The following is a 19,264-nucleotide window of genomic DNA, read 5'->3' as shown; positions in this document are numbered from 1 at the left end:
AGGTTGGAAAAGATCTCTGAGATCATTAAGCCCAGCTTATGCCCCAAAACCACTGTGTCAGTCAGACCATGGCACTGTGTGGCACGTCCAGGCTTTCCTTAAACACCCCCAGGGATGGAGACTCCAGCACCTTCCCAGCAGTCTGTGCCAGTGTCTAATCACACTTTCTCTGAGGAGATTCTTCCTAATATCCAACATAAACCTACCCTGGCACAGTTTAGATCATGAATAAAGATATTAAACAGGACTGGGCCCCATACTGGTCCCTGGGGGACAGCACTAGTGACTGGTCTAATGATACATCCAAGATGTACAATAACATGTTTCTTAAAAAGACAAGTCAGTGTGGAGCACTCAGATGGTTCCAGGGACTTGTGCTGCAAGCAAAGAATGCCAGTTCATGCCATTGGGATTTCTTTCCCTATTTAATCTACTAAAATAGTTTTATTTTCTTTAACTACTTCTTTTGAAAATGCCAGTTTTTCCCAACTTGCCATTTATAATAAACTGTCAAAACCATACTGCACTTCCCATGGGAAATTTATTTCCCTCTATTGTATGAGCCCAGCCTCTTATTGTTAGATTTCAGGAGTACAAGGCTGCCTATGTGGGTTTGTTTTGCCTTCAGCAAAAGGGCAATAGCGAATTTGTTCTGACAAACATTTCCCATCCTTGCAGTGGCAAGGAGAAGGGGGTTGGAGCAGATTTCCTGAGTTACATGCTCAGATTCAAATCCTGCATGTAAAATTCCCAACATTGTATGTCCTTCTCTGACTTCCAAAACTTATCACAGCCTCAGTGACCAAATGGTTATGCTTTGAACTTTGAAAGGTTTTGTCATGCTGTGAACATAGTGAGTTTGTATTTTTAGCTTTGACAGAAATATCTTGAAGATCTGGAAAAGCCTGCATGGTACCATCAAACCTTTCCATTTTAAAGCAAGGCTTTAGAAGGCGTTGCCTGATCTGTGGTTAAAGGGTGACTGAGAAAAAACTCTGGTCTCCCTACCTCGATGAGAAATTGTAATTGCACAACCTTCAAATTGGCACAGAAGACTTACTGGGATAAAAGTTGTTTTTTTCAAGGTGACTGAGAGCTATTTATACTTAGAGATTTCGTGTCCTTGACTCCAGTGATAATATTTGCATCTTTCATCACTTTCAAATCTTGTTCTTTAGGTCCAGCTATGTTTGGCAATGTATTTCTGTGTAAATATAATGAAAACTTAGTGTTTCTTTTAAGTATTAAAATAATAACAAAAATCCCCCCCAATCCTTCCCTGCTTTTCCTGTTTCAGAAGCCTGCTGGTGCTGTCTTTTTAAAACTCACTTATCAATGTTTTATAAGGAGCTAAATAGTTACAAAAGGAGTGTAATAGGAGTACAAAATACCTGTGACTCTGGGGGTTGTGGCAGCTTCAGACTATCTATTAGGTATGGCCATCAGGAATGAAATGAACTCTTTGGTGAATTCATTATTCATCATTAAATCAGACTGCTATTAGCTTTGCTCACAGAGCTAACCCTGCATGGAGCTGAGTTGGTGTAATCATTCACATGACTTTGCATAACCCTCTTTATTAGGACAAAAGCACATAGAGGTGGTTTCTCTTTCATGAATCATGCAGGATGAGCAGAGAATGTGGGATAAAGGTATATTTGCTATTAAATTTGTAAAGCAATCCAAATGGGAGTGGCTAAAGTCCTACTCTGTGTGCTGAGGGTTAATCCAGCTGTATCAGCTCTGAGCTCACCTGTGCACTATTGGCTGAGAGCAGGGGAGGGAGCAAAGGCAGAAAATCCAGTGCTTAATTTAGACAGTGACAAATGGCTTGCTGTGCAAGATGCTTCACTCCTGGATGTCTGGGGTGGTGCAGATGCTAAAAAAGGAAACACATTTTCTCATATCTTTACAAGCAAGGTGTCATGGGTGGCAGCTCAGCCTGACCTGTGTCTTTTAGTGGGGCTGCTGAAGGTGGTTGGAGAGTGGAGGTCTAGATCATATATTATATTGTAGTGGCATGCACTGTCCCCCCACTTTCCCAAGCTTTTGGGCTGGCTGACTGCACAGCACAGTCCTTTTGTCCAGGCATTTTCTTTTGTACCCAGACATGTCAAATATGACATATATCTAAGTGCAGAGGGGAGCTGTACTGCTCACTCTGCATTTTAAACAGCACACTGCACTGTCCACCTCCTCATCTTTGTTATCCTGGCACTGCTGAGTGTGTGATGTGCAAGCAATGGCAGTAAGGAAGAATCCAGATTATATGGAAAAAACCCCAAAACTGCAAGAAAGCTCAGTTTCAAGGGGTGCAGTCTGTTAGATCTAGGTATGAAGCCAGAGAGCACCATGGTGGGAACCATTGTACACAAATTTGGGAAGGATTGTCAGATTTTTCAGTCTGCTCTGGCATATGGTTGTGGACCACTGTTCTTACCTCACAGCCCTTTTATTTACAGCATGTGCTAGTTATAGGTTAGATGGATACAGACTGTGCTTAATGTGATACTGAGATCCTGCCTGCATACACGATGACATTCAGCCAAGGGCTTAAATGTGCCTGAGATCATAATGGCTTTTATTTGGAGAATTTGGATGAACAAATGGTCTTTTCTTAGCCCAGCCCAGCCCAGCCCTATTCGCTTTCTATTTTAGGAGATAATGATAATTGCTAGCTTTTCATGTATATACCCAACAGTTTTGCCAGAATTAAAATCAGATTTATTTAAAAGCCGTCTCAGCCTCATACGACAGTACTGGGCTATTAGTTTACTTTGATTCTAGACATTCAATGTGTCTGTTGTATTAGCAGAATGGAAATGATGTTAATTTCCTCCTGCAAAACACTTCAAGGAACCCAGAGTGTAGATGTCATTGGTGCTATAGAATAATAAAAGGATGTTGCCAACCCCTTGTATTAAACATGAGCACAATACCAAGTCTGGTGCTCAGACTTACTGTGACTTAGGCTTACAAAGAAGCAATTAAACAGTCAGAGGTAGTTCATGGATCCCTACTTCCCCCAGGTCTCTGCTTTTGGCATCAATAGAGGTCTACTAGGTAGACCTTTTGTGTAAGACAGTTTCTCTATTCTCACTGCCTTGGAAATTAAGTGTTTTAAAAATGTCTTTATTGATTCCATTTCTGAGAAGTTTCAGCTTCACAGAAATTTCAGCTTCACTGACATTTCCCAGATAAAAATGAAAAAAGCAGATAATAGGGCAGATTTTCTGAAGGAGAATATAGCAGGAAATGCATCACAGTGTGACAGGCCCCAGGTGAGGGTTGTGGAAGCAGGAGTGCTAGGGAGCTGAGAAATGGGTGCTGTTTTAAAACTGCAGTTCAGCACACACTGGCACTGGGGAGAGGATCTCATTTGTTCTCACAGTCAGAGTCATGTTGCATGGTTTCAGATCTGGCTTAAGAAAATGAGGGCTGGAAGGGACCTCAAGAGATGATGTAGCATCCTCCCCAAACCAAAGGCAAGATCAGCATGCCAAAGAACTCTGACACGTGTTTGTGCCTTCCTCAGCCCTGTGCTGGAATTTCCAGAGCCTCCCTTGGTGACCTGTTCCAGCCTTTGCTGTCATCACAGACTGGCATGGAGCCTTCAGCTGTCATGGCACAGCACAGGGATACATTACGTGGTGTCACTCCTTGTCATTTCATGATTTCAGCTTGTAACATATGTCCTCTAGAGCAAAGTCCTGGTATTAGGACATCTCAGGGCTGCTTTTCAAGTCCAAGTTGTGTCAAAAGTCTGTGACTTGCATTTTGTCACAAGATACCTCTGTGCTTAGTCTTCCTCCCCTCCTTTTTTAAGGGATTTGAGAAGAAAAAGAAGAATGCTGATAGGAAGAGTGATGGATTTGGATGGAATCCAAATGGTGGATTTCTGGATAGCAGGAGTGTGCAGCACACATTTGTGGTTCTTTTGGCCCATTACCCAACAAACCAAAGTCATGCCCTTTAATCAAAAGGACTGACTCTGCTCTCATCATCGGTGGGTTAATAAACTTGGACTTGCCCTTTTGCAAGGCATGGTGCTGCCTGGGCTTAAACCCAGGAGGAGATGAAGGATTTTGGGCTGTACCTGCTCAGTCAGCTCGAGTGTTGGAGCCAGGGTGATCTTTTCCCTGCAACCTGGACTTTAACAGCTCAGATTGCTCAGTTCTGTTTGGCTCCATGTGTTGTTATTTGTTTATGTTTCACCAAACACCAAGTCTGGGGACAGTAATATCTGGAAAAACCTTTGTTCCAGGCTGTGTCCTCTGTGGCTGCCATGAGTGGCTCAGCTGATGGGCATTCCCTTTCCACTTCACTGGGCTTCCTGCCCTGTCTCAGCCCTTCTGTCCCCTGGGGCTGGGCACAGAGCACAGCCCTTGCAGTTCAGTGCTGTCTGCCACATCAGTCTCTTCAGATCTTACCATGTGCCCCTTAACAGGAAATCTTGGAGGATTTTATGTTTGAAGGGGGAGGAATGGAAGCTTGGGGCTGAGCTGTTTTGATGTAACACGAGATATTGTGGCAGCCCCTGGGACACAGTGCTCCTGCTTCTGGTTTCCATTCTGCCATCAGGGTCCCCCAGGACTGCAGTGAAAGTGGCTACCAGGAAAGTACCAAAACTGAGCAAGAGTCTTGATTAGAGACAGGAGAACTTCGTGGGAAAGACAAAATGCTGTGCAGGTGTCCTGGTTTAGGGCAAATTTAGGGCGAAAACCTCTGAATAGGGTCCTTAAGGAAACAGATTCAAGCAGTCCCTCTTCCAACTGGTTTGGGGAAATATTTCCTCAGAGAAAAGTGGAACAAACCCTGTTTATTTAACAGGCAAAGCACTTCCCAGTACAAAAATGAACAATATTAAACAGCAAAACCTCTTGCTGCTCTGAAGAGATGACAAATTCAGAACATCCCTTCCGTGGGTCACATCCCAGCTCACTCAGGCTGTTCTCAGTCCCCTCTGTGGGTCACATCCCAGCTCACTCAGGCTGTTCTCAGTCCCTCTGTGGGTCACAGCTCACTCAGGCTGTTCTCAGTCCATTCCATGGGTCACATCCCAGCTCACTCAGGCTGTTCTCAGTCCCTCTGTGGGTCACATCCCAGCTCACTCAGGCTGTTCTCAGTCCCTCTGTGGGTCACCGCTCACTCAGGCTGTTCTCAGTCCATTCCATGGGTCACATCCCAGCTCACTCAGGCTGTTCTCAGTCCCTCTGTGGGTCACATCCCAGCTCACTCAGGCTGTTCTCAGTCCCTCTGTGGGTCACATCCCAGCTCACTCAGGCTGTTCTCAGTCCCTCTGTGGGTCACATCTCAGCTCACTCAGGCTGTTCTCAGTCCCTCTGTGGGTCACAGCTCACTCAGGCTGTTCTCAGTCCATTCCATGGGTCACATCCCAGCTCACTCAGGCTGTTCTCAGTCCCTCTGTGGGTCACATCCCAGCTCACTCAGGCTGTTCTCAGTCCCCTCTGTGGGTCACAGCCCAGCTCACTCAGGCTGTTCTCAGTCCCTCTGTGGGTCACATCCCAGCTCACTCAGGCTGTTCTCAGTCCCCTCTCCTGTCACTGCAGACAGCCCAGTCTGTGTGAAGGATTCAGGGAGCAAGGGCAGTCTCTGATAACAAACTCTGCTCCTCTGCTCTCCCCTTTCACTCCTGGAACCAGTCTTAAAGCTGCAGAACTCAATATCCAACACAAACAGAACAGACAACTGGGGATGTACAAGCATCATAAGGTCTCCCCAAGACACCAGGGTGACAGGGCTGTCCCCCTGCCCTGGGCTTCCCCAGCTCCTGGCTGGGCACACGTGGGGCTCTGCTGCCACCCACAGGGACCTGCAGAAGACAGGAGCTTTGTGCAGTCAGGACTTTGTAGCTTGTTCCTGGCAGAATCTGAAGTTTGTACAGAGCTTGCCAGGTTGTCTTTGAGTCATAAATAGCACGAAAAACAGAAGTACTTTCCCTTTTCTACTGTAATGAGAAAGATGGTGTCTTTGCACAGGACCCAGAAGGGTTTAAGGACAGGAAATGTAACTTTGCACTGCTGTGTAGTTCATCCCTTATGCTACCAAATGTTGTGGCAGGTGTGCTGTTAATTAAGGTTAATAAACAAGTAGCTAACAAAAAAATGCATCTGTTTGTTTGCCTGTTTGCAGATTGTGCTGGCTGTGGAAGAGACATCAAAAATGGACAAGCACTGCTAGCCCTGGATAAGCAGTGGCACCTGGGGTGCTTTAAGTGCAAGGCCTGTGGGAAGGTCCTAACTGGGGAATACATCAGCAAGTGAGTAACCTCTGCTGCTCTTCTGAACTCATGGCACAGTTTTAGCTGCTAGCAGAGAAAAGCTTGCAGCAAAATTCACATCTGGAAATCCTGTTTTGACCACCTTTTCATATACACCAGTCTTTGTTCCCAGTGAGAGCTGAGCTGGGAAAATGAACTGCAAAGTGTAATTGAAAGGTGATGTTTAATGATGTGTATATTTAATACCAGTTTGAAAGAGGTATAATTCCATATTCCCATAGAGAATTAGGTGGATTTTTGCATATATTTTCTGTAATAGCCAGATAAAGCATCGTGCCATTTTGCTTTCCAACATGTGATTTTGAGGAAAAAAAAAATAGGAATTTGTCAATTTCTTACCTTTGCTAGATAATAGAGTAAATGTGATGGTGTGATTATATGGTGTGATCTGATGATTACACTGTACTTCTCGTTTCCATCTAAGAAACTAATGAAGAGGGTTTTGAGTAGAAGAAAGTGATAGGGAAATGATAAAAGAAAGGAAATTATGACAGTGTTTTTTTTTCCCCCTTCAAGCATATAGCAAAGAAAAAAAAAATAAGGAAACAATGCACATTTCACAAACCTGTCATTCGGGTGTGTATAATATTTATAAGAAGTATTATCTGTAATTTCTCAAAAAAAATCTGGTGCCTGAGAAATGCTCCTAGGCTGACTAGTGTTTCCACTTTTACTGTATGTTCCTTTTTCATACAAAATACTAGATTACTTAAAATTAACTGCTTATAGTCTTGCAGCCTACCAAAGGTTTGGGTTTTTTTTTTTCTGAAGTGAACAGAAAACTGCCTGTGATAGACTGTGATCCCTCAGCCCCAGAGACAGTTACCCTGATTCCCTGGAACTGCACCACCTGTAGGTGTAGAGTCTGCTCTAAAAAAGGGGGTTTACTTCAGTAGTTTGTCCTCGATGCCTTCTCTTGATGAAATTTAAGGAATAATTCCAAGAGGCATTAGTGAGAGTATGATTTTTGTTTCCTGTACTACAAAGCGTTTCCCTTGAATTCTCCCCTGTTACCTGGGTCTGTGGAGCTCCAAAACAAAGACAAAGAAGAGAGTAAGTCATGCTGTAACCTGTTTTATAAGAAGTGGTTTGTTATCTGTGAATTTTCTTTTTCAGAGATGGTGCTCCTTACTGTGAAAAGGATTACCAAGTTCTTTTTGGAGTCAAGTGTGAAGCATGTCACCAGTTCATTACTGGGAAAGTCCTAGAGGTAGGTTTTTTGTGAACTAGAGTTTATGTAGAATTGAGCCACCCATTATGTCTTCGTGGAACTGCAGAGAATACAAAAATTCTCACAGAAATAATTCCTGCTGATTTTAGAACAAAGTTACTGATTTTCAGAATTATTTTCAGAATTATTTTCAGTGTTTTAGTTTTGCAGTCACCACAAAAGTGTGTGATACAGAATTAATCACACCAACTTCTATGGATTTGTGGTTTCTGCTTTACTCTTTTCATGGTGATCTGCAAAGCCTATTGCCCTGCTTATTCTGTGTCAGACTTGATATATTTACAAAAGTAATTTGAGTACTGGAATCACCTTTGGCAACCATAAGTTTGTCAGAACTTACCACATTAGATTTACCTATGATCTGAATGATGCTGAGAAGGTGAGAGGGAGAAATGTGCTGGAGAGGTAAATTATGTGTTCAGAAATGAGAAGGCAGAAACCATCTGAATAATCTCCTTTGCTGACTCTTATTTGGAGTCCTCAATGTTCTCACTGAAACCAGTCAAATCTTTAGAGGTGTCAGTATCAGCCTCCATCTCTCATGGCTCTGGTAAGTCTCCTTTGAGCTGGAATCCTTGAACTATGCATGGATTCCTCTGTGTCATTATAGAATAGTTTAAGGAGCCAAAATGCAGAAGACCTTCCTTGTCATTGAGATATGAGAAGCAGAACTTATCTCTTGTCCCTGTAGGAAACTCTGCTCAGTGGAAAGAACCTAAGCTCAGGTCAGGAGGTGGAGTGTATGTTTTTCAGTGAATAACTGAAAATAAACCTGAAAGTGTCACAAAAAATAAAAGCAGCTGGAAGTTGCTAGTGAAAGTGTGTTACAGGTTCCCTTCTTTGTGTCCCATCTACTACAAATGTAAAACTGTGTCAGCCCTATTTGTGAGAAGTTTCAGGTTTGACATAAAATGGTATTGTGGTTTTAGTTGTGGAGGCTTCTCTGGTTCAGCATTCAGAATATTAAGCAGTCACCATAAGGGACTCAGAGCTCATGTGGACACCCTGTGCATTTGGAAGGATGCACTGAAGGATGTACAGTTCTTTCACCAGACTCTTAGCCTGCCTCCTCTGAAATGTGTATCTAATTCCTTTGGAGACCTGCACAGATAATTACTGAGAGCAGCCTGAGTTTTCCCCTGAGTAGGAAGACTGTGTCTCTGGCTTTCTTCTTCTGGCCTGCCACCATCTGCTTATCTATTCCTGTCTACTGATGAGTTTTTGCAATTTAGCATTATGTATTGGAGACACCACAGTTGCAATGCTGTGCAGGAAGCACTGCAGGGGAGAAGTAATTGGATTTGTGAGACTGGGAAACAAAAAATAATTCTGAAATTATTTTAGGTGTACATGACAGTTGCTCTCACCTATAAGCAATGCAAGCTCTTCAGATGAAAATGACAAAAGAGAGGATTATTGGAGTCTGTGGAAAGCTGGGAAGAAATGAACTATTTCTATCTGGAGTATTTTGTGTAATAACTGAATATAGCAAGGTTGCACTTGTTACTCTTCCTAGCATCAGTGAGGAAGAAACTTAGCTGTGTGAGGTGTCATGAGTATCCCATCAGAACTGGATAAATTGAAACTAAGGAAAGATTAGTTCAATTGATCTGGAACTTGGCTGTCCATCATAATTTAACCTCAGGTAATCAGAGATGTATCCTGGGCAGAACCTTGGTGCTCATTTTGGCCCCAAGGTAAGTTTCTCACTTCATAGTTCCTATTCTTCTACGGCTATTTATTATCAGAAGATGAGACAGCATTTGCTGGAGGAAGAAAGCATGTCTAAACTCTTGCAAGGGTGTCCCTCTTCTAAGAGTCAAAATCAGATAAAAAAGATGAAGTTTTTTCTATTTGACCTGGCCCCTGCAGCATCAGGCTTTTCTGATGAATTAGAGCTTTTGAATGATCTTGTCAGTAGTGAAACATTAAGAGTGCTAAGTTCTGGTTAAGACTAGAAATTTTACTTGAATATTTTTGTCTCTCATTGGTGATCAGAGACACAGCCCAAAATCTTGCAGCAGAGGGCAGCAGTGGTTCTTAGCACATAACTGAGACCAAACTCCTCGAAGGTATATAGAAGTTATGTTGCTCTGACTGCTGTCTGTAAGGGGCAGGCTGGCCAAGTCATTAGAAATTGTCACCAAAATAATTAGCATGGTGAAGCCAGGGAGGCCATTCAGACACTGGCTTAACTGAATTGCAGTTATGTATTATATGCATTATATATAATACATAACATAACATAACATAACATAACATAACATAACATAACAACATAATATAATGTAATATAATATAAGTATTATATGTAGTGTATTAGCAGCTTGGATAGTCTATTATTAAAGTCCTCCAAGTATCATCTGGGAATGCAGGAGATGCATTCAGACACTCTGAAAAAGCTGGGAAGATCCAGGTGAGCAGCTACAGTTCAACAGTCAGAGCAGTTTATCAGAACTGTGGGCTTGTTTTGTGGCTTGTCACTGGCAGAGATGCACAGTTCCAAAGGGGCAGTACTAAATACTGCCTCTAAATATGACTCAAGGAACTAATAAATCAAAAGCTAGCATGAGAAAATCATGTGTCAGCACGTGTGTCCCCTTTGGGCAGGAGAGGTCATCCAAAGGATGGGGTCAGAGCATGACATAAATCCTCTGGTAATAATGGAGATGTGAGATCGGAAGCAGCCACAGGAGATAATTCACAGAACAGGATGCCACAGTTCAGAGAGACCTGTTTGAGGCAGGACAATTAACAATCTCCTTATCCTGTACTGGAAATCACCCACAACCTTTCAGTTCACCTGAAATTTTAATTTAGATGAAGCTTGAGATTCCCACAGGAGGATTATTGTCTTCCCTCTTTGTTTTCTTTGGCAATGTTTCTTTGGAAAATGTGGATATTTTGATGATTTATATCATGTGGGCTGTCTCATGTCCGTTTCCCCCTTGAGAAGGAAACCATATTCTTGGTGTGAAGTAGAACACTCACAGGAATTATCTGGTAGAGGTTATGTCTGCCCAGCCCAAATTATATCTACTAAGATGCAGTTAGGAAAAAACCCAAAACATTTTGTATTTTGCCTTTGTTAATAAAAAATATTGTAGAAAATATCCTGTAGTAAAGATAGTGATCAGTACATTTCATTTTATTTGTCAATAAAATAATTTGTTATGTCAGAAGCAGAGCATATGATCTCATCATCTTCATCTACAGAAATTATTAGAAGCAATTGAAGGGAATTATGTGATAGATTGTGTACCAACACTTCCCTCTAATGGATCAAAAGTGATTAGCAGCAAGCCATTTTGGTGCTGCTTTATTTCCTGCTTATTCTTATTACATCTAAGGCAGTCTATAGAACAACTGAAGGGAGATGAAAGCATGAAAGTTAGCTTTGGGTTCACAGCTGGTGCTGACTATTTTACCAGTGAAAGCCCATTTCACTTATTTATTTATTTTTATTTAAATTGAGATTCTTTGTAACATTTCAGATTTGAAACTCCTGCTTACTTTGTCCCTCAGTATGGCTTTAGCATCTCTGAGAAAATCAGATTTTTCAGTCTTGTTGAGCAATGAACAGCCAGCAAGAGAGACAGCCACTCCTCATGTGGACCTAAGAGTCTTTATCTCAGAAGCATCTTTATTGAGAACCCTCAACAAAACCCATCAGAAAAGCCAAGGTTTGGGTTCAGACTGAGATTCAAGGACAGACTCCCTCCAGCCACTCTGGAGAGGTGATCCCTTTGCTTTGTTTGGAGAAACACAGGATTTATTTTGCTAATATCCACAAATCATGGAAGAACACTCTTTTTTTCTGAGCCATAGATGTAACAACTTTCAGTAGCCACGGAAATATGCAAGAAAAATACCACGTGCATTAAAGTCAGCTCAGATATTTCTGATGCATTATTTGGCACATTGCTTTCTGTGACAAATACTCACAGATGATAGGTGAGTGCATGCCAACACAATAAATGTGGTAAATATCCAATATGAAATAGATATTGCAACTTTCTTGAGCATACTGGATACTTTAATGCTTGAGTGTTTTGGGAAATGTTGTCAAGGCAACACAGATCAGTGCTCTTCCTTGGATTTCTCCAGCAGAAAGGAATCTTTAGTTATGAAAAATTACTCATTTCCCATTAATTGATAAAAAACATTTTTAGCAAGAAATAAGAGCATAGTGAGAGTGAGGACTTCTACACAAACTTGCCACGGAGCAATGGTTTTCTTAGCTTCAGGGCTTGCCTCTTGAAAGTCTAATCCTAAACATACACATTTCTGTGCAGACATGTGCAACTCCACAAATCTAAGTAAACTTGACCATGTATTTAGCCATTTGAAAAATATTGACCTAAATGATTTTTGTCTATTGTGTTTTTCATACACAGTATAATTACTACTTCAGGGCTTAATTCAAAATATATTCAATAATTGAGAAGCTTCCAACTGACTTCAGAAAATGGTGGATCATGCCTGTATCTATGTATTCCTTATTTGCTTATCTAAAATGTCTTACAACACTGCTAAGCAGTATTCTTTTAGCTCTGCACAAAGAAGACATGAGAACAGAAAAAAGTGGGTATTTTGCATGAAATAATATAAGTCAAAAAACAAGATGGAGTTTTTACAAATTACATCTTTTCCAGCTGTAACTGATACAAACAGGATTTGATCTCATGATCTAGAGATTTATAGATCTGCTCTCAAGTGCCTTGATCATCTTGCTACTCCATGCATTATTTTTATAATGCTTTTTGCTTAATATTAATAAATAAAAAAAAAAAAAGGCCATTGTGTGATTTGTGCTGGCTGTGCATAGCTGTAGTTCCTGTTCAAGGGGCTGCTGCCTGCCCTGGGTTTGCTTCCTGTGCACTGTTGAATCTTGCACCCCACCTTGTAAGCAGTGGCACAGTGCCATTTTCACAGATGGACCTGAAAAGAGTCCAGGCCACCAGAAGGTTCCCTTGATTTCACACTGCAAGGTCAGGTCAAATCCTAAATATGTTTGTGATATTGTAATTTATGCTGAGCTTCTCCTGATTTTAAAGAGGAGTAGTAATTTAAGATGTGGTACTTCGAATGAAGTTTAGCACTTGTAAATACTGTTACTTTAATTGCCAGAGTTTGAAGGTGTCTCATCTGTGCTGTAACTAATTCTGAAAGATGTCAATTCTGAGACACCTTGACTTCTGAAGTTAGAAGGAAATAACAGTAATTATGGGAGGGGAAAAACAAACAAACTGTGAAAGCAGCTACATTTGGCTAAGAAAATTGTATCTGTATTCAAGAGGCAAAGAATGTGACCCAGAAGAGCCTGTAAGTTTCTTCAGATGTTGTTTTCAGAGCTAGATTTAGAAACCCATGCTGTGAGGGATTCATAGAATATTTTGCTGATTCTTTAGACATGAATGAGTCTGTTCTAAATAGTAAATAAATAAGCAAATAAATATCATCACAGAACAACCTTGCTGGCTCCTGTATGAACTGTAAATGAATTATTTGAACAATGACTGTCTATGTTTTTTAAGTGTTGCCTCCTGCAAACACTCACCCATGTGAGCAGCTCTGTTCATCTGAGGATTAGCATGCAGATACTTCAGTTGATTGACTTTCAAAAACACTCAGCAGCCTGCATATTTAAGCAAACTATTTTAAAGACACTTAGGCTCAGAGCTCATGTGAAAACATCACCTATCTCTGCAAAGATCCATGGACAGAGTTTAGTTAGGTACTTCAGTACAGTCATGTATCTGGTCCTGTGTTCTTAAAACACTTTCTAGATTGAGAGAATCTCTTAAAGTGAGATTTATTTCAATTATAGAATCTCTTGTAGAGATTCTTTTAAACTGAGATTTATTTCAATTATTTTAGAAATGTTAAATGTAAAAGTGGCATCTATTTTTCTGCCAAAGTATGTAGCAAGGCTGTTTTCATAAAAATAATGCAGGAAAGTATCACAAAATATTTGATTTACTGGATTTTAATGATGCAACCTGTACTGGTAATACAGGTTGATGCGAAATAGAAATTCAAACACTTTTAAAAATGAAGCAAGTGATGAACCAAACAGAGACTGATGATAGGATGGATCAAACAAATTTGATGATATGTTAAGTTGTGGGAAAATAACATCTCTAAAGAATACACTGCCATTCTGTTTTCATAGCATTAGGTCTCTTCTTCTTTAGGTGTCTTACAGGCTTGGAAGAGACTTTGCTCTCAACCAGTATCTCCCAGTTACTGCTTTAATCTACACAGACCACAATAATCCAGGGGAAAAGGCCACAGAGTATGAGAGGCAGCAGTAGAGTTCAGTGTATGATTTGTTAGTTCTGTGGTTTGCTTTGCTTTTTTTTAAATTTTACTGCCTTTAGAATAAAGGAGCAAACATGACCATGTTGCTTGAATGTCCCAGGTAAATGATAACAAAATCAGGAACACATGCTGTGTCATTTGCCCTCTTAGTCAGGTGTGTACAGCAGAGCACAGGACCAATTTTTGGTTGTGGGAGAGATCAGATAGGGTCAGAGCAGAGAGCCCATTGAAAACTCATCCAGTGTTCCTGGAGTGTGGCTGCAGCATGATCTCACTCCAAAATGTGCATAGGATAAAGGGACCAGGTACCACTGGGGGAAGCCCTACTCTGCATCACTCAGTGAAACTACTAACAAAACTAGACTAACACCCAGGAGGCTGTATAAATTCTTCAGAAGCTGTGGAAGTAACATTTAATAACTTCCAGAGGACGAGAGCGCCGGGTTCACAGTCAGCAGCCGCCTGTCCCCAGGAGTTAAACGTTCTGAATTGTGTCGAATCAAACAGGACACACAAAAGTGGCGAGAAAGGGCCGGAGCTCTTCCCTTTTCCCCCTCCAGAGCGGGATGGCGAGTTGCAGCACAGTGGGTGTGATGTGCAGGAGGGCGATTGCCGGGCTCGGGGGTGTGTGCAGGGCTGCAGGAGGAGCAGGAGGAGCAGCAGGAGGAGGAGGAGGAGGAGGAGGGAGGCTCCGGGCTGGGTGCAGCTCCAGGCTCAGCGCAGCCGGTTCGGGAGAGCAGAGCCAGCGCTGAGCTCCTGCCTGAGCATCCACCGAGCTGCGGAGGAAATGGGCTCGGACTGAAAAATCCCCATCAGAAGGTAAAGCCCTTCCTGTGAAACCAGAGCTGAGCTGGAAAGGGTCATGGCATTCCTGGGGGAGGGAAGGGCTGCAGCTTTGTGATGGGACTGAACTTGCCAGGGGGACCATAATAGGGGACTTCTGTTCCTGTGCGCCAGAAGGAATTCTTTTTTTAAAGGCTGTGTGTAATTCTGTGGTTTAGATAAAGAGAGTGCAGCTACACATGTTTCTGTATGCCAGGAAGAGAGGAGAATGGCACAGATTGCTGCTGTATGCAGGAACAATATCTTAATTCTTGATAGAGTTTCTTGGCTCTTTTGATCACTTTGGAGATTTTTTTTTTTTTTAATAGAAATAAGGTTAGCATTTGTTTCTAGTTTCCTTGTGTTTTTGCTGAGAAATGTGTTTTATCAGTTAAGGTGAAACGCTGGTGTTTTTCTTAATACGGGGTTTGTTTGGATAAAAGCTGGGAAATGAAAAGTTTAATAATAACTCAGAATGTTGGTAAATGGTTCAGACAGGTTGCCTGTGTAGCTGAGTAGCAGCATAGATTTACCTTAATTTAGACTACTCCTCCCTGATGAAAAATACCCTCCTGTAATTACTGGGAACACCACACCAGGCACAAAATCTAGAATAAATATACCTGTCGAAAAATAATATAAATTACTTGATGTAAAAAATCTTTCTTTTAGTGATTCTCCTCCATCAAAAGATTGCATTTGGCAGGAGGGGTATCTATAGTTGGGAGAGACTTGATTTATAAAGATGACAAAAAAGTATCTGAAGTTGACAGAGCCCTAACAGAAGTTCAGTTGCTATGGCAGCATAATCACAAGGCATTAACTTCTCAGCAGTGGTTTGGAAACCATCCTTCAGTCAATTTGAACATCAATAGGAAGGGGAGGAATGTTAAGAGGATGTAAAGATGGTGAATAATAAGAGCAGGTTGTAACAAGTAATTTGAAAAAATAACCAATTAAAGCTTCCTTATTGCCACAAAGGGATTTGTGAAATCTCTCAGGTGCTCATAAAGTTATGGCTTGTCTTTATAAATTGCTTTTATGTGTACAGTGTTGCTGATTAGGATCTATATATCCTAGCAAAGCATCTTTAGTGTCTACCTTGTTGATCTAGTTAAATATTCTCTAGTGTGTTTCTTGTACTAAATATTACTAAAAAACTCAAGCAGTCAGATCAAATTTTTTTAAAATGACATTTCAGTAGAGGCATTTCTATGAGCACAAAGTTTCTTGCCACCACCAACAGCCTTTGTGAGAAATAGCCACTGTAGGTATTCCAGTAACATGGAACAGACAAAATAAGTAATTTTTTCATGTCTTAGAGGTAAACAGAACACATAACAACTTCCAGCAGAAGAGTAACTTACCTGTATGAATGCATTATTTGTGTTAGATAATTGTATTAATTCAGTTGCTTGGTTGTACTGCAGAACACATCTAGTTCTCTGGGAGCAGACTCCTTTAGGAAAAACATAATGCTCTATTTTTATTTTGTGGCTCCCATTGCTTCTTCTGTCCATCTTTTAAACTTTTGCATTGTCCTGGTCCTACCTGCCAAATTCACCCACAGGAGATATAAAACTAATCATGATCCCTGTACTAAAGTGCTTAAACTGAACCAGAAATTCCTCCAGTGTCGCAGCCCCACTGGCAGTGGGGATGTGATGACAGGGGAAAGTGGCTGTGCACTCTGCAGCAATGTGAAATTATTTCAGCCAGTTGCTTCTTGTTTCTCCTGGACTGACATCACAATGAAAAATGGATTAAGTGGTGAAATATTTTTTGCAGGATTCTGATGTTTCATTTTTAAGTTCTGCTTTAAGTCTTCCTATCAATGAAAAGTTTACAACTGACTTGTAGAAGACTAAAGTAGAACTTATACCTATCTCCCATGAAAAATAATTGTTGGGAAGAATGCAGCAATACTGTGTTTGAAACTTGAGAAGTGGGGTAGAGCCTGTTGGGGCAAGTCTGTGGCTGTCACCTGCTTGTGACAGGCTCCATCTGGGTATTGTGCTCAGCACTCACTCCATGAGGACTCTCTTTTGTGTGCTTTGTCAGGGTGTTTTCCTGAGGGGGGGAAAAGGTTAAGAAAAACAAATACTAGCCCAAAAGATATGTTTGGAATCTCTAGGGACTTTGAAGTCCACAGAATTAACACCTGTCTTTACCAAGCAGGTGGTTTTACACATGAAGAAATATGATCATGGGAGTATTTTATGGGTGATTAAATGTTTGAAATGACCACCTGAAGTACAAGATGGGTAGATTTTAATTATATTCTCATGCTGCATTAGAAGATCATACAGGTTTAAAAGCTCTTTGGATAGCTATCTGGGATGTGTGACATTTATTACAAGCCTTTTTCTTTTTAAGAGGGAAAATAGCACTTGGTAAGAGATGCATCTTCTAATCACCAGCAATGCAGATACTCTGGCATTTAAACTGCCTGTGAAAGTAGTTTGGGATTTTTTTGTGGTTTGCAGAGATCAAGGAAATAACTCTTGTAAATCATTAGAGTATAAATTAAAATGTTAAGAAATTGACTTTTACATGTGGGATTTGCAGAGAGATTTGTCATGCATAAGGATGGACTTGCTGTTGCTTAGAGTTCTGTAAAGCAGTTGTATCTTGGCTGGAAACTTTTTCCTGGGAGTGAGGAGAGTAAAAACTGAGGCAGTAAGAAACTTAAACAGATTTATCTCACCATCATCTTTGAACTACTGCTGTTGAGGCAAAATCATGGAGATGCTGTAGTCAGCTGAAGATCAGATGGAGTAAATATTGTTAGATGTCCCTTTCTGCTTTATGTCCATCAGCTCTTTCCTGTTCATCACTAAAGTAATACGTGGAAATAGTTTTTCTGTGGTGATTAGAAATCTTGATTTTTATATGAAGCTGAAGTAAACAAGATAGAGAGTAAAATTTATACTGTCTCTTGGCTCCAACATGCATACTCTGATTGGCTATTCCTGCCAGCAAGGATTCAAAAATGTACTTGCATAGTTATGCAGCTGTAATTGGAAATCTTGTTTATCAGCAGTTAGAAGACTGACAAATATAAAAAAAAAATTAAAAAGACTTCTGCCAAATGCAAAAGAATCTGCTTCTAGCAGAGTGCTTGTTGGTGGTCTGACATTTACTCAAAGTTGTCCTTTTTGAAAAAGTGAACTCTTTTTCTGCACTAACTATCCACTGGTTACCTCGATGTCCTTTTTAATTTCCATTTTAAATTTAGGGTAACAAAAATACTTTGGCCAGAATTAAAAAACAAGGATTCCTGAGAAATGTCTGGATGTAGTCAAGTACAGGTTCATAACTGATATGGATGACTGGGGAGTGACTGTGAAGAAAAATTTTAGGAGTAAATCTGTCCTTTCCTTAGGTTGTCATCTATTGTTTGTTGTGACCTTTTGCTGTAAGAGATTTCCAAAGGTAGCAGGTAGCATTGCAGTAAATCAAGGATAAAACCCCATTCTTTAGACTTTTTAAAGCATTATCAGATCAGACTGGTTGCAATAGGATCAGTTTCCTACAAGAGCAGGCTCTAGCCACTAATAGAAAAAAATATTCCCTGCTTAATTCCCAAATAAGATGCTTCCCTATCAGAATAATCCATCAGTCTCTGTGGTACAAACTGGCATAAATTGCATGTTGCATGTCTGCTTTGTTTCTTACAGGCTACTTTTGTTTTATATTCTCTGGTTGTTTTCTGTGGATGTTCTGAGTCTGACCTCATGCTTAATTGCTTACTCCCCTCCTTTGGCCCTTGCAGCTCGTGTTTCTCTGTTGTGTTTGGGACACTCCCTGTGAAATGAATGCAGATACCAGAATGGAGCCCAGGCTTTGCTCAGTCCCATGCCAAAGCTTGCATGGTTCCTGAATCAGCCTTCTGACAGACAACTGGAAAGGCAGTTTTGTGTGAGATGAACAAGAAAATTGGCTACAGTTACTTAGGTCTAGTGCTGTCCAGGGCTGGGATTCTGAGAATTTTTCTTTGCCTGGCACTGCTGCAGTCATTGATTTTAGTCCTGGGTGAGTTGCTCTCACTTTCTTCACCAGTCAGAAGGTGGTTTGCACTTGCCCGCTGAACAGTTTAACATGAGATTTTCCTGGAGCTGTTCTCCCAGCCTTCCCTAGGGCACAGAGCCTGTCAGTGAGTGTCACAGCTCTCAGGGTCAGCAGCAATTTTGGGGCTGATGCAGCTCACCCAGCCTCAGAACTCCTCCTGGTCTTGCACTTGATTTGTCTCATTGAGCCACAAGTCAGATCAGCCAAAGCTGCCTCCTAGCTGCAAGGCCCCTGCTATACCAGGAATCTTGCTGTTTAGCCAAGACAGGTCTCAGTGAACTGATTTAACTCTCTTGGAAATTTTTCCAATGTGACCTGTGTCCCTGGGAGCTGCCTGATGCATTGTAAAATCTTCTCTCTATGTAATGCCCACTGGAATGGATTTTAAGGTCAGAAGCACTGCTAAAGTCATCTTGCTTGACCTTCTCTTTTCAAAATCAGAGCTATTCCCTAGAAACCAAATGAAAGCTTATCCTTTGGGAAATTACCCAGTCGTGAAAACTGCAGAACAATTG

At 41.1% G+C, this 19,264-nt stretch overlaps 1 protein-coding gene across 26 annotated transcripts in view; it reads left to right on the top strand.

The window, feature by feature from the left end:
• ABLIM1 (actin binding LIM protein 1) overlaps positions 1–19,264 on the top strand; it is a 189,317-nt gene that overhangs the window by 112,457 nt on the left and 57,596 nt on the right. For all 26 annotated transcript variants that reach the window (XM_056494501.1, XM_056494502.1, XM_056494488.1 and 23 more), the window contains 2 exons: positions 6,154–6,280; positions 7,418–7,511. In XM_056494501.1, coding sequence (XP_056350476.1) covers positions 6,154–6,280; positions 7,418–7,511 — 221 coding nt within the window. The remainder of the gene's footprint in view (positions 1–6,153; positions 6,281–7,417; positions 7,512–19,264) is intronic.

This window comes from Oenanthe melanoleuca, chromosome 6 (genome assembly GCF_029582105.1).
Source record: "Oenanthe melanoleuca isolate GR-GAL-2019-014 chromosome 6, OMel1.0, whole genome shotgun sequence".
NCBI lineage: Eukaryota > Metazoa > Chordata > Aves > Passeriformes > Muscicapidae > Oenanthe > Oenanthe melanoleuca.
The sequence above is the reverse complement of the archived record's forward strand: the minus strand, read 5'-3'. Positions and strand labels throughout refer to the sequence as shown.